General features: G+C 38.3%; 2 protein-coding genes across 2 annotated transcripts in view; one reads left to right on the top strand and one right to left on the bottom strand.

The window, feature by feature from the left end:
* LOC135706541 (protein turtle homolog A-like) overlaps positions 1 to 15267 on the top strand; it is a 1327166-nt gene that overhangs the window by 774975 nt on the left and 536924 nt on the right. The window contains exon 3 of the mRNA XM_065228176.1: positions 8836 to 8983. Coding sequence (XP_065084248.1) covers positions 8836 to 8983 — 148 coding nt within the window. The remainder of the gene's footprint in view (positions 1 to 8835; positions 8984 to 15267) is intronic.
* LOC135706596 (histone H4) lies at positions 1164 to 1635 on the bottom strand. The gene has a single exon (XM_065228248.1). It carries the CDS (start codon positions 1618 to 1620, stop codon positions 1309 to 1311), a length of 312 nt encoding a protein of 103 aa, XP_065084320.1. The 5' UTR covers positions 1621 to 1635; the 3' UTR covers positions 1164 to 1308.

Raw genomic sequence — 15267 nt, 5'->3', positions numbered from 1 at the left:
ATAATGTAAGGATGTAAATGTTAAGTGTGATGTAACATGACTAACAATAAAATGGAATTACGAGAAAAATAAAGGAAAGATCTCATCCGATATGTTGCAAAGGAATCCATGACATAACGATGATTTCGAAGAGCTCCAATAGATATGCTGCCGCTACTTCTTCAACCGCTGTTAAAAACAGCACTCTCGCCTTTTGGTTCTCACACAGCAGAGCAAACCCTATCAACCACGAAATAAACTCTAGAGGGATCTCAACAGAGAAAAAAGGACTGCATCAACTTTCCATCACCAATCACTCGCGACGGCAGCTCCTCACCGGCCCAATCAACTCGCGACCAACGCTGAAATCAGAACCAAACCAGGGATGTGTTCATAATTTATTATATAAATAATGCTCATGTTTAAAGTTTACCATACAAGTGTATCCGCGGCATTACACTGACCAGCAGACGATCACTTTTGTAAGCCGTAAACTCGCTGATTCACGGTAACGTTGACCACTGAATCACCACCAAAACTCGCGACGGACACATTATCAGCACTTTGCCCGGCTAATTTGCCAACCGGACCGTGTTCAAACTCGATCACGGTGATGAGACTCTCGATAGAACTACACGATGAAAGCGTGAAATCCAAACACGGTGAACCGGCCTCCCAAGAGGCAATCGCAGGCACACTTACGCTAGTTACAAAAAAACTACAAGGGACAACCCAATGGGGTTGTACGAAATGATGACGTAGGACAACGTGGTATGATATAATAAATATTTTTGTTAACTGCAGCAGGAGTTTGTGTTTTGTGTAGGAATAGAAATTTTAGTTGGGTTCTCTGATTATTCTCTATGATTGCCCTCAGATTAACCAACCAAGACCAAGGCGCGTACAACCGAGGCGGTTTTTATTGATTATTTTGTATTTCGACTGGAACACTGGAAACGCACTACTTACCCCAACACAACAAATGAATGCAAATGATTGTCGGTACTGGATTAGCAGTGGTAGATCTCATACCAGTAACAACCAACTTAGGTTAAATCTAATAATCTTCAACTGAAAAAAATCATCATTCGATCACATCCCTACCACCTTTGAAATCCCGACAAGGAAGTTAATCAAAATCACCTTTTTAATTCATTTGATGGCCCTGAAAAGGGCCGGTTTTTTAGTCTGAGTCGATGATGCTACCCTAATAAAATTGTTATGGTTATTTTGCTTAACGACGTGTTCTGGGTATCGTCCAAACCATTTGTGGAAAAGTTCAATTATTTGGGTTATCGTTCGTTTATGGTTAATTTTTATTAGGGTAATTTATCCTCCGAAACCGTACAGAGTGCGTCCCTGTCGCTTCAGAGCGTAAACGACATCCATCGCGGTGACCGTCTTCCTCTTAGCGTGTTCGGTGTAAGTAACAGCATCACGGATAACGTTCTCCAAAAATACCTTCAACACACCTCTAGTTTCCTCGTAAATAAGCCCAGAAATTCGCTTGACTCCACCACGACGAGCCAGACGACGGATTGCAGGTTTAGTAATACCCTGAATGTTGTCACGCAGCACTTTTCGATGACGCTTTGCTCCTCCTTTGCCGAGTCCTTTTCCTCCCTTGCCGCGTCCAGTCATTGGGGGAGATGGTTTGTTTATTGTTGATGAAGGATGAGACGAAAGTGAACAAAAATTCCAAATTTCGGCTTTTTTATACCTACTCGAGGGTTAAATTCTTCTTGTTAGTTGTTGTATTCTTGTTCTTTCATCGTTTCTGATTGGTTGATCACAGCAAACGCATGTTATAAAACAGAATGGAAGTCGTTTTTATTTTTTATTCCACAGTTAGCTTTCAACGTGAAAACATCGGATAATGGAAAATGGCTCGCACCAAGCAGACCGCTCGCAAGTCCACTGGAGGAAAGGCTCCTCGCAAGCAGTTGGCAACGAAGGCCGCTCGCAAAAGCGCTCCAGCCACCGGAGGAGTAAAGAAGCCTCATCGCTTCCGGCCAGGCACTGTCGCCCTGCGTGAGATCCGTCGTTATCAGAAATCGACCGAACTGCTGATCCGCAAGTTGCCTTTCCAGCGTCTGGTCCGTGAAATTGCCCAGGACTTCAAGACCGATCTGCGCTTCCAGAGCTCAGCTGTTATGGCTCTACAGGAAGCTAGCGAGGCTTATCTGGTCGGTCTGTTCGAAGATACCAGCCTGTGTGCCATCCACGCCAAGCGTGTCACAATCATGCCAAAGGACATCCAGCTGGCTCTTCGTATCCGTGGTGAACGCGCTTAATTTCCCCGTCGAAAATCTTACCAAACCGGCCCTTTTCAGGGCCACTAAGTTCATATAAAAAAAGAGTTGGAATAGATTTCTTAAAGAACTACAAAAATAGTTTTCACCAAGTCATGGCTATTTTTTATCATTGATGGCGCTGTTTCATTGATAGTAAGTTAGAAATTTGGAAAAGTGGATGGAACGCTTTGGATGCATATTATGGTGAAAATAAGTCAAAAATCATTCATTAACGTTTAGTTTTTTTTTCCTAGAAATTTTTGATAAATAGTATTTTCTTACAGGCTGAATTTGTATGTATTTTTTATGCAGAATATGCTAAATGGGAGGGACTTCAAATGTTAGTCCTTCCTCCCCCACCAAATGTTACAGAGTGTCATCAAAGTACATGGAATGTTGAGATATTGAGAGTGAATTTTCTCTTTCAAATTTTAATGTTTTGGCTCTGGGGATTGGTAGTAAAGCGGTTAAAACGGTATGGGAAAAAACAGACCTGCTTTTAACGAATTAAACCTAATTGGAGTTGGGAATGCATCCATTTACGCGTATACGTTCAAAGCTATTAATAAAAAGGTAACTAAATTTTAAATTTTTCCCTTCATTTCAAAAGTCTGTAAATATCTGTGAAAAAACTAAAAAGTCTGTAAATGTCTGTAACGAAAAAAAAGTCTGTGAAAAAAATAAAAGTCTGTGAATTCACAGACATGTCTGTGAATCTGGCATCTCTGACAGCAGCGACGGACGTTTCAATGTTTCATTCTAGCTTGTTTTGGTTGTTTGCGCTGTGCATGCCACAGCTGCTGCATAGAAGCCGATTTTCCCATATTCCTGCATATTGAAATTCCAGAATGAGCGATAGCGAGAATCGATGTGACTTTTGTCACTAGTGAAGTGAGAGAAGTCACGTCGTGGTGACGTGACTCTCTGTGGAAATCAAATGGAGAGTAACGTCACCACGACGTGTCTTTTCTCACTTCACTAGTGAAAAAAGTCACTTCGACTCTTGGAAAATAACCCCTACTTTATTTTTTACTGCCCAAGTTAGAAGCAGCACAAAGCACCAAAGTGACTGCGATCAGTTTGCTGTTTTTGCAATCGTTCACAGCTGAAATCGGCGAAGGGAACTTGGTCGAAATCAGAATGTGAACGAAGTCAAAGCAAAAATGTGTCGTGTGTTCGATTGGCGCTCTGTCGCTGCGTCCCTGTTTGGGAATTTACGTTACATGTTCCATTTTCGGTTTTCACAAAGTGTACCCCCATATAGAAATCACAGACGTAGTCCTACGTCAAAAAACATCCGTGCCAAGAAACGGATCCAATAAACGTCACTCTCGCGAAAGCACACCCGTCGTCGTCGAACGGCAAAAAAAGGAATCGGTGGGCAATTTTGTGATACGAAATTTCCACAATAAACCGGGAATGCACGAATTTCACCACATCCAACTGCGAAACACGTTAGGAGCACTTTTGGTACACTTTCGATCGGACACAATTATTTTTTTTTTTTTTTCAAAAATAGTTGCGAGTGAGCCAACGTCATCACCGCGTAAGTAAACTAAAATTAAAATTATCACTCGCGATGCCACAAATTTCTGATCCGGGAGAAAAAATCAAACAACGCAGATAGCGTCAAATCTTCTGTTGCTTGCAAACATGATGAATCATGTTTTCTTTCTCGATTCTAAAACTTCTCGGAAAGCGAGAAAACAACCAATCACACACGTATAACCGTCCGGGAGCCAGAGTGCCAGCGCTAATCCGGCAAACTTCCGTGCCATGATGTCAATGTCATCGGCGAAGCCAAGAAGCTGGATGGACTTCCTGAAGATCGTGCCACTCGTGTCTTTCCCAGCTCTTCTGATCACACCTTCTAACGCGATGTTGAATAGCAGATACGAAAGTCCATCACCTTGCCGTAACCCCCTTCGAGATTCAAAGGGACTCGAGTGTGTCCCCGATACTCGAACAACGCACATCATTTGATCCATCGTCGCCTTGACGATGCATCAGTTTATCCAGAAATCCGTACTCGTGCATAATCTTCCATAACTGATCTATCTACCGAATACCACATGACCATGTCAATAAGCCATAAACACTACAAATTAAGGTAAGGCTTTCGCTAGGGCGCTAGTAAAAGCAAAAACACTCGAATTTATATGAAGCAAAGAAATTCTCCAATCAATTTTCGCTCTTGATCTAAACGTAGGTTCCGTCCGGTATGCTCAGTTTCTGTGATTGATATGTTTTCCTTAATACATATTTCTTTTCCACACCGCTATAATCTCCAAGAACATCGAGGAAAAAATTCCACAGCATTTTTCTAAACTGGCTTCCAAGCTTCCAACCCACCGGTCTAACCAAAGTTAACTAAAGCGTTCAAGTAAGAGCTTGTATCCGAGACATCAAAACTACCTTTCGTAATCCTTCGTCAAATCTACGGTCGTGTTGATTTTCAACAAGAAACTATTGAAAAACTGGCAAATGTCCAGCATTGTCCAAAAGCGTCGAATTAACTAATAAATCCACCAATTACCTACATGCATATGCTGCTTCCCCAGCACAGTCGTCAGAGAATAGTAAGTAGACGAAACAAGTCGAAGTGGCATTCGCCTCCGATCCTCGGGCGCGTGCAAATAGGGAGGATAGAATTGCGTAATATTTTGCACACTCATCGCCATACTCAGAACCACACGCTCCTAACGACCACACCACTGTGTGGTGGTGTTCGGTCGTCGAAATTAGTAGCAGCAGTAGCAGTGCTTTCGGCGTGTGGCGTTGAAAATTGTTCTTCAGTAACAACGAAAGGCTGCATGCATGCAGCGAGCTGCAGAGCCCACTTAAGCAACCATCAAAGGAGGAAGAAGCTGCACCGCTATGCTATGGATCGGAATCAGTAGCTCTTCGTGAGTCGCTGCGGGTCGGTCATCTATGCCAAGCGTGTTACGACATACAGCTCGACAGCCTCATCCGTGTTGAACACCCAGCTCAGAATTACTCAACCATCACTACCATACGGTCCTTTTCAGGGCCACCAAAAACTTGTTCAAGAGTATTATTTGGACATTGGTCAAGGTCATCAGTTCCCGCAAGTAGCTAGCTAGCAAGGCTCAACCTGTCTATAGAAGGTGTGGAATTGTAGGCCTGAATATATTGGTGCAATTAGTTTTTCCTCGGCTTTCATTCTGCACGATTCGTTTCTTTCGTTTAATCAATCACCCTTGTAGTGACGTCGAAAAGATTGTTTCAATCTGCGCTTACATATGAAATTTAATGTGGATTATAGCATTTTTTGTATGTTACCAAAATTTATGAATCGTTTGCCACTAAATGTTGAGATAATTTATTGATTATTGAATTATCACACTGTATACCATGAAAAAGCAGCCTGTTTGTGAGTTTTTGCCTGTTTTCAAGTAAGGAGTAATCATTAAAAACAAATCGCCAACTGGTATTTCCCGGCGACTTTACAAATAAATAAAATCAAACAAAATCATCATGCAGAACTAGCTAGGATTTGTTTTACTTCATATTTCACAAAATTGCTTTCGAGTGTTAAGACATCGTCTCCCGCAAAGTTTACATTTTTCCCTCAACCAACACATACATCAGGGCTAGATAGATCTCCACAGGATCTATAGAATCCACGCAATTTCAAAAAACCAAAATGCACAGCATTACGAAAAGAGGTCAGATTTCGACCAATAGCAGATAGATTTTAATTCTAAACAAGCCAAACGATTGAAAATTTATCTACCAATCTGCTAAAATAAACACTTAGTTAATTTTCAATAGGTAACTATTGAAAAATACCAAATGTCGAACTGTTGCAATGGTGATCAAAATTATCACCGAATGTCTGAAAACAGTGCATTCCCTAACACAGACTTTAAAATCATATTCGATGCGGTCCCACTGAACGGTGCTCATTCAATCACCGTAAGTGGTGGTGTCCAGTCCAGCAGCAGCAGTAGTAGCAGCAGCAGCAAGAGTGCTTTCACCAACATCAACAACAACAACAACGAAAGGCTGCCTGCAAGCAGCGAGCTGCAGAGCTCATATGAGCAACCATAGAGAAGGAGGAATAGGTCCCACCGCTAGGCTAGGATCGGAATCAGTAGCTCGTCGTGCTCAGCTCAGCATAACTCAACCATCACTACAAAACGGTCCTTTTCAGGACCACCATACATTTGTTAACAGTATTATTTGGACATTTGTCAAGGTAATCAGTTCCGCAAGCAGCTAGCTATCAAGGCTCAACCTGGTCTCTATAGAAGGTGTGGAATTGTAGGCCCGTATGTATTGGTGAGATTAATCATCGTCCGACCATTTTCCAGAACACGCTAGTAGGAAGTGTTAAAAATCCATATAGAATTTGAGAGAAGTGGGAATAATTCGCTTTGGGTGTATATTCAGTCCCCAGAAAGCCAATAAAATCAAATTTGTGAGAAAATTAGCTCTCACGATTGCAATCTCTCGAAGTTCCTCCTTTTTTACATATTCTGCACAAACGATACTTTCCGCCCCGCCCCATTCATATAATTCGGAAGGAAATCCTGTGAGGGGTTAATTGAATACTCTTTAATACCAAAATGCGCAAATAACAAAAATTCAAAATACACCTTTTAAAGTCGGGTAGATGAATCGAAAATACTCAAGTTGTTGACAGCCCCTTGAATTCTCTTCATGAACTTTCTCTTTGAAATAAATACTACTAATTTGATACGCTTACAAATAAAACACGGAAAGAGTTAAAATGATTGATGATTGATCAATTAAAAGAACTAAATGTTTACATTTGTTCCGTCCACTAGCGGTCCTACGTCAAGCTTCCGTTCGTGCCCCTAGGCACAGACCCTTCTACTTTTTTTCTAACCGCAAGCAGCCATCATGGATTTCAAATTTTCGTCAAACATCGATTTTTGGTTCCTACACGTCACCCCGATTCTAAAAATACCCATATTGTGAGGTATTTGACAGTATTTCATAATTTGTCTGTAACCGAAAGCCGCCATCTTGGATTTCAAAATGGTGTCAGACATGGATTTCCAGTTCCTACACGTCACCCATCTAACATTTTCAGCTTTATAAACCCCCTTTTCCAGCATTGTGCTGTAAAGTAGCTGAAAAAAAGCTGCAGATACAGCTACAAGCAGAAGCTAGCAAAATAGTTTTCTAGAGCGTTTATTCAACTTTTTCACAACCATTATTCAATTTGTCAGTCATACTGAATAACAGCAGCCAATAAACGCTAATGTCACTTCTATGCAAATATTTATCAACTTACACCTTGTAGCTGCAAAATAAAGCGAATAAAGAGAATATATTACTCACTAGATGGCTTCTACACAACCAACCACTTTTGCTGAATAACATAAACATCCAAAGTGTTATTTCAACAACTACACTACCTGTACTCAGCTACATAAACTGTATTAGCGCTACTTTGGAACCCTTTTTGAAAGTCCCCTAGGTTTATTTTTAGACCTGTGCAATTTTACAGCTTTTACTCCGCTCCTGTACAAAGCTGAACCAACTAGTTGAGAAAAGTGATCTATGTGCACTACTATAAAGCCTCTACTCAGCGATCTTGTTGTAGAAAGGCATGTAGATGTGTTTACGTCAGTTCAAAGTGTTGAAGTTGATAGTGTAAAGGTTTGCCAATGCGGTCCTCTCGAGTTCGAGTCCAGGTTTCGGTGCAGGGTAATAATTTGGTGGTGTGTGTGCTTATTACTAATTTAGAGTAATTTGATTCGCAGTAAAATAAATTCAATAAATGCCCCCATCATATAAAAAGCAAACAATATACCCGGCTTCAAGATCAAGCTGTGTAGGTATTATTGGATAATCGGGAAATGGTGGAATAAGCACCTTTCAAGTTCACACACAACTAAACAGCAGAATAACAGCTGTATAGAAGCGTAAATGGATATACAATAAGAGCTTGCCACAACCATCCCAACAGCCATAAGTAGCTGACTAATTTCGCCAGATTTGCTTGTATAGAGGTTGAGTAAAGGTTCCTCATATTGTATAGTATTTCAATACAACTTGAGGCTTTATAAATGAAATAAGCAAAGCACACCGAAAATTTAAGATGCGTCTTCTATTTAAAGGTATAATGTATGTATGCAGAAAATACTATTCTTGTCCTGTAAATGCAAATTTCTTTGATATTCTTTAACGACATATCGAGTTCCGTGTCCATCAAACGGTCCAAAAGCACGATTTATTCCCATCCGCCGACCATTCTAATCCAATCAAGTATTTTGCTTTTCTCCGATCAAAACAACTGTATCTCAAGCAAACCAAACTAAACAGAATCCAACTCTTTGAACGGCATTACAAATACTGCAGAAAGAAACCCCATAGTGAAAAATTCTCATCCAGTCAAAGTTGATATGTTGATTTAAAATTCCAACTTAGCCTTTACTTCAACGAATCCTTCGATCCATTCCATCATTCTGCCCGTCTGTCCCAGTGCCCAACCCAATCGAAAGCAACCTAAAACAGCAATCTATATCGCATTTTTTTCTTCCTATCTCTCCAACATTTTTCACAGTTCCCAGTGCACAGTTTCCTCAGTCATCGGAAATCCAGGCGGTGGAAGGAAGGCGAATCTCCCTGCCGTGCCCATTATCGGCCCCGTCCAGAGATAAGGTCTACATGGTGCTCTGGTTCAAAGACGATGCCGGTATCCCATTGTACAGGTAAGCTACTTTGCTTTTTGTGGTATGGAATATTAATTCCGGTATTCCAGGTTGTGTACATACGGAGAGAAGAATTGGGGATAATGGACAGGGTATGTTTTGTGGATTTAGCTTACCTGTAACCTATATGGACTAGGCTGAAGACGAGCCTTGAATGTACAGTCACTGAGGTTATTTGAAAATTTGGCAGATACGCATACAAGCTTTGTTATGTTAAGTTTTGCGTTGAAGATATATTTGAGAATTTCGATTCATTTTGCAACAACCTCTAATGCACGACCATTCGAAAAAACGATGCGAAAGATAGTAAGTTCATCCAAGTTATTGTTTTTCTTTACACGGAACAGTATCCTGAAACACATGGTTGTACCACAAAATGGGCTGAGAGATAAGAGATGCCAGATTTACAGACATGTCTGTGAATTTACAGGCTTTTATTTTTTTTCACAGACATTTTTATCGTTGCAGACATTTACTTTTAAATTTTTTTTCCCCAGATATTTTCAGACTTTAGTAATCAAGGCAAAATTTTAAAATTTATTTAATTTTCAAATCCACCACACGAACGAGCTGTCACTGTTATAGACGGTCATAGTTATAGACCTGCCAAAGTGCTGCCCTGTTCTATCCAAAACGAACCTTTTTCATACGATTTGACGATTTGTTTGGAAACCTTGACTGTCTATAGTCACTGTCACTGAAAAAATGAATGAAACGGACAATGTGTTTCCATCTTATTCCATATTTTTATTAAAGAACATCCACCCCCGGATGCAGTTTTAGTGCTGAACGAAGCAGCCATTTTCGCCGATTTGTTCCTGAATAAGAGTCGTAAAAATGTGGAAAAAATCGAGAAAAATCAAAGGGAACTCAAGAGGAAACCCCATAACGAACTTTTTCAAAGAATAATATAATCTATAAGTTAAGGAAAATCACTATAAATACTTGCACTAATCATTATGTTGAGCATTTCGGCGCAAGTCAGAATCTGTCCACCATTGACCTTAGAGTAAAATTCTAATGTTATCTAGGCATGATGAGTTTTTGATATATCAATATTTGGCAAATTCCCCAGTGGAAGCTGGAATTCACATTTTTGTTCATATCTTCGGAACCATAATTCCGATCGGGAAAAATAAATCAATAGTGTTCTACACCGTTTGAAAAATTCATGTGAATTTCTGCGAGATGTAGCGCACATAAAATTAACGCTTGATTTGGCATAAATTTACACGATATTTCGTGTAAATTTAAGCGCAATATCGCATAAATTAGCAATATTGTATGCAAGCTTGTAAACGATTTCACTGTTTATGCCAAGTATAGCTCAAAATTAAACGAATGGAGATTTTACGCGATAGTTAAAATTCAGAATTTTTTTCTGTGTATGGGGATCTGAAACACATCTTCTGGAACTTGTTCCACTCAAATTGGTCCAACCATATCTGCGAAAATGGAGTGAGTTATACTCATACGAACTTACATACACACCGTTAGAAAAATTCATGAACATTTCTGCGAGATATAGCGCACATAAAATTAACGCTAGATTTGGCATAAATTTTCGCAATATTTCGTGTAAATTTAAGCGCAATATCGCAAAAATTTGCAGTATTGTATGCAAGCTTGTAGACAATTTCGCTGTTTATGCCAAGTATAGCTCAAAATTAAACGAAGGGAGATTTTACGCGATAGTTAAAATTCAGAATTTTTCTGTGCATAATACATACATACATACATACATACATACATACATACAAACATACATATATACATACATACATACATATTAGAGTGATGCAAAATTTGAAATTTTCGCTCCACAATACTTAAACGATTCCAAATCGGATCCTGACCAACCTCTCAAAATTTGAACCCATTTGGTGAGAAACTGAAATGGCACAAACCATTTGAAGTTTGTATGGGAATTACTATGGTAAAACCAAGATTTTTGTTCATGTCTATCTAATAATTCACCATATCGGTCTGCTTCAAAAGCTTTCAACTGTTCTTGTAGGAAATTTTTCCAGCTACAACTTTGCTAAAGACCACTTTTTGATTAAATGCAAGGATCGAAAGTTATTAATGGTTCAATGCACTGATGTCTTATGCTCATGCTCAATCAACTGCTCAGCAGGCAACATTGGTGTTTCTGGGGCGTTGAATAGGACACAAAAATTATGGCTACTATGTCACACTGCAAAATACAGTGTTGCCTACATAGCAGCTGCTTGATCATGTCATAAGTTTACCAATCTCTTAAATAATTAATAACTATTTCCTGTCTCGATTTACATAGAAACAATCTTCAGCAAAGTTGTAGCTGAGAAAATTTTCTATAAGAATAGCTATCGAACTGTTTCGCAGCTCAGTATGGAAAAATACTAGAAGGCAATGAACAAAAAGTTGAGATTTCCCATAGTAATTTACATGAAAACTTCAAATGGTTTGTGCGAAGTCTGTTTCTAACCAAATGAGTTGTAACTTTTGGAGGCTAATCACGACCCGATTTGAAACCATTTAAGCACTGTGGAGCGAAAAAGTCAAATTTTGCATCAGTCTAATACATATATACATAAAACATACACATATACACACATACAGAAACATTTCCAATCCCGCTGAGATGAGTTTATTGGTATATGGGTCATTTCAGCTCAAGTGGGTACAGAATTTAAAAAAAGTTGTGGTCGATGTCACCGATTTGAGCCAAACTTGGCCAAAACGCTTATTTTGGTATTCTGAACAAACACTTTTTTTTTACTCTGAAGTGCCTAAATCCCTCTCGGAATCCAGGATTTTCGAGATTTTTTTAAAAATTGCAACTTTCAGAAGAGATTACTCCACAACCAAATAAGCTATTCGTGATCTTAGAACGGCAATTTAAAGTTTTTTTAATGTAGATTCACATAGGTCCACCCACCTTTATGTTTGTTTTGTTTTAGTAACTACAGTAAATATGATGATTACCCAATAATTAACACATAATTAATAAATATCACCTTAATACTAACCTTGTAACAAGGTTACAAGTATTAAAAACAACAAGTTAAATACACTCCTACACAACCCCATTAAATTACTATTTTCACATGAGCGAAGCGCGTTCCACGTCTCTGGATTCAAACCGACAAAGAAGGTCAAACGAGGAATTCATATGACGATTGGTAGGTAGAGTTTATGCCACCGGATAGACTCGTCCGAATGTGTCCCAAGCAACACGGCTTGTCATAAAGAAGTTGAAAATACTTTTTAATGACTTACGTAAAGAATCAATAGTATTGTAATATACGTCATTTAATACATTTATATAACCTCAAAAGCGCAAGACGCGGAGCTTATACAACTAAATACTGGTCTTATAACATGTTTTTGGAAACATCATAAAAACCAGCGGCAAAAAAAGCAATAAAAAAAACTTAAGCATGGGATTCGATCACTGGTCCTTGGCGTGGTAGACTTATTGCTTCCTAACTAGACCAACTCCGCTTGATGAGAGGTTGGTTATAAGTATCTATCATGTTCTTGCCAATAGCATGAAAATTATATTCTCGTTCAACACACTTCCGATCCGTCATAAAGATGTTTTGTTAGCAGCAAAGCGTACATCTAATTGCCAGAGTGTTATTTTAAAGTATTTTCAACTCCTTATAAGACAACCTGCACATTTTCAGTTGTATTAATTTATGAGATGTCATAAGCAAGTGTTTTCAACTTTCTTTATAACAAACCTCCGAATACCTCATAAGAAATTGTCAATCACTGCGTGAAGAGACAGTCCGGCTCAATGGCGCCGTCAATGTTTACGACAATCTGGAAAGTTCAGAATCTCTTCAAGAACTTTATAAATTCAACTAAGATTGATTTTGTATACGACAAGTTTTATAGTGGTATTAAGACAGTAAGATGCACGTTTAAAAAACATTTAAATATAAAACCAAAAGAAAACTATTTTGGAAAATGTTGAATCTAGGAAGTATGAAGAAAACATCTATACACCTCATATATAACGAGGGATGTTTTCTGCATCACTTATAATACATTTATATAACAATCCGTTCTAATTATTTTTCAAGAAGATGTTTTATGTGTTACTTGGGGTGCGATAATGGGAACCGAACGTCAACAAGGTAGACTTCGGGTTCGTTCACGAGTCGAGATGAGAGAGACTCCCCAATTGGGTACTTATTGGTTCAAACTGCGTAAAGGGCTAGATCGGGTTAGAGCAGAGATTAGTAGGAAACGGTGGTAGAAAAAGTTAACGAGTTTTGTAATTCTTCTGGAAATTTTACGATGCTTAGTAAGTAAGTAATAATAATGTAAAAGTGCGATTTAAAATTTAAAACTATTATATAGATAGAAACTAAAAAAAAGTGCATTCGAGGTTTACGTGGAATACACGTGGGTGATAAGGTTTTCGCACAGGTAATTGAACATAAATCCCTGCAATTAACCATAGCAAACTGTGAGACATTACAATAAAACACAATTTGTTTGAAGATTTAAACCCTTCAAACAAGGGTGCACTCCTCGGGACGGAAAAATAGAACCGGTCGATAGACCTTTTTAATGCACCACCAACGTAGAGTGCGCCCCGCGAGTTGAAGAGGAAACGTCAACCAAACCGTTTGTTTACATCAGAATAAGAATTTTTCACAACGAAAATTAAAGCATTTTTCATTCAACATCTTGCCAATTTCCATCGGTAATTGTCATATTGTATGATTTTCCACTGATCTGAAGTAATTTGCACTCAAACTATGTACACACAAGAAATCCGGAAGATCATAACCACTACACTGAGATTATTAATCAAACGAATTTCATAGAAATATCGTATGATTTTTTGCGACAAGATTTTATATTGAATTTCATACGACCGAACTATGAAGAACTGGCAGGTTTTTTTTTCAATCAGCCATCGTATGATTTTTCATGCATATAACTATGAATCTCAATACAAACGAACGATAGCTATCATTGGATATTACGAACAATTTCATTTGTCATTTCGTATGAAACTCATAACGTATATGAATGAATAATATAGTTTGAGTTGATAAATTACTATATTAGTGATGGTGACGATTAGTACTTGAGTGATTTGCTTAGTTTAACGGCTTTCTAAGTCTTAATCTCTCTCTAACGACAACGATTTAAACTGCCCGCCGTTTCGGCCATGGACCATGAACCAAAACCTAATCGCAGATTAAATCGTAGCCTTTAGAGTGAGATTAAGACTGAGAAAGCCGTTAAACCAAGCAATTATTTATTATATTTATTATATTGAGTGAATATAAGTGAGTGAAGTGACAATAGTTATCGCGTGGTGGCGTGATACTCCACGAGGTGACTAGGATCACTTCACTAGTTACCTCACCTTACTAGTGAATAGAATAAGCTGCTGTACTAAAAATGTGATTTTGGATTTTTAAGTATAGTGTTTATTCACCTAATTACATAGGGTAAACGACGGTTTTGACAATACCTTTACCTATTATCGTCCCCCCTGTAAATGAAGTCCTTGAGCACCCATTTTTTTGCATAATGATACATCATGTCTCAGAGCATCGACTGGTCAAATTTGAACACTCAACGACTTTGTTTACCCCCCTCACGATAGTATGTAAAGGTATTGCCGAAGCTGTCATTTACCCTAATTATTACATTTATTTTATTTTATCTCCTAGACAAATATTTTTAACTCTACTTGACAAACGTATACTTATTCCTAAATACAAATTGGTTATTGACATCATGTAAACTGAATGGTGGACCATCTAAGTCTTCTATGCTAACTAATAACATTGTCTTCTCTCTTTCTATTGCTTCGTTTACCACATAGTGTTCTACGTAACCTTTTATTTTCCATTTTCGGCAAACTAAATAAACAGTATTCTCATCATTCACACACTCTTCTATCTCAAATAGTTTTAAACTGTGCCCATCTGTTTGCGTCACAAATTTTTTTTTTTTTTTTTTTATTAATTTATTTGTACAGGCTCAATCGAATAAACTTTACAGAGCCGAGTTATCATTTGCATTATACATGATTCATGTCTTAAATCTAGAGTTAAAGGAATTGAACCGATTACTCGCGGTCGTCTCGAGGTTAGTGGAGATTTACAATTTTTTGGATGGGGAAAGGGAGAAGGAGGTTTGAAATATGATTTATTATACAAATATTTAATTTATCCTAAAACATGAACTTATTTCTATTCATCTTGAAGACAAACATTAAAAAAAAAAAACTACACGCACAATACACAAACTAAACACAAGGT

The sequence above is a fragment of the Ochlerotatus camptorhynchus genome, unplaced genomic scaffold, assembly GCF_037179485.1.
Source record: "Ochlerotatus camptorhynchus isolate MF236.1 unplaced genomic scaffold, CSIRO-AGI_Acam_v1.1 ptg000284l, whole genome shotgun sequence".
NCBI lineage: Eukaryota > Metazoa > Arthropoda > Insecta > Diptera > Culicidae > Ochlerotatus > Ochlerotatus camptorhynchus.
This window is presented reverse-complemented; position numbering and strand designations above follow the sequence as displayed.

Coding starts and splice junctions, on each gene's coding strand:
- LOC135706596 (XM_065228248.1), bottom strand. CDS start 1,620: ATGACTGGACGCGGCAAGGGAGGAAAAGGACTCGGCAAAGGAGGAGCA.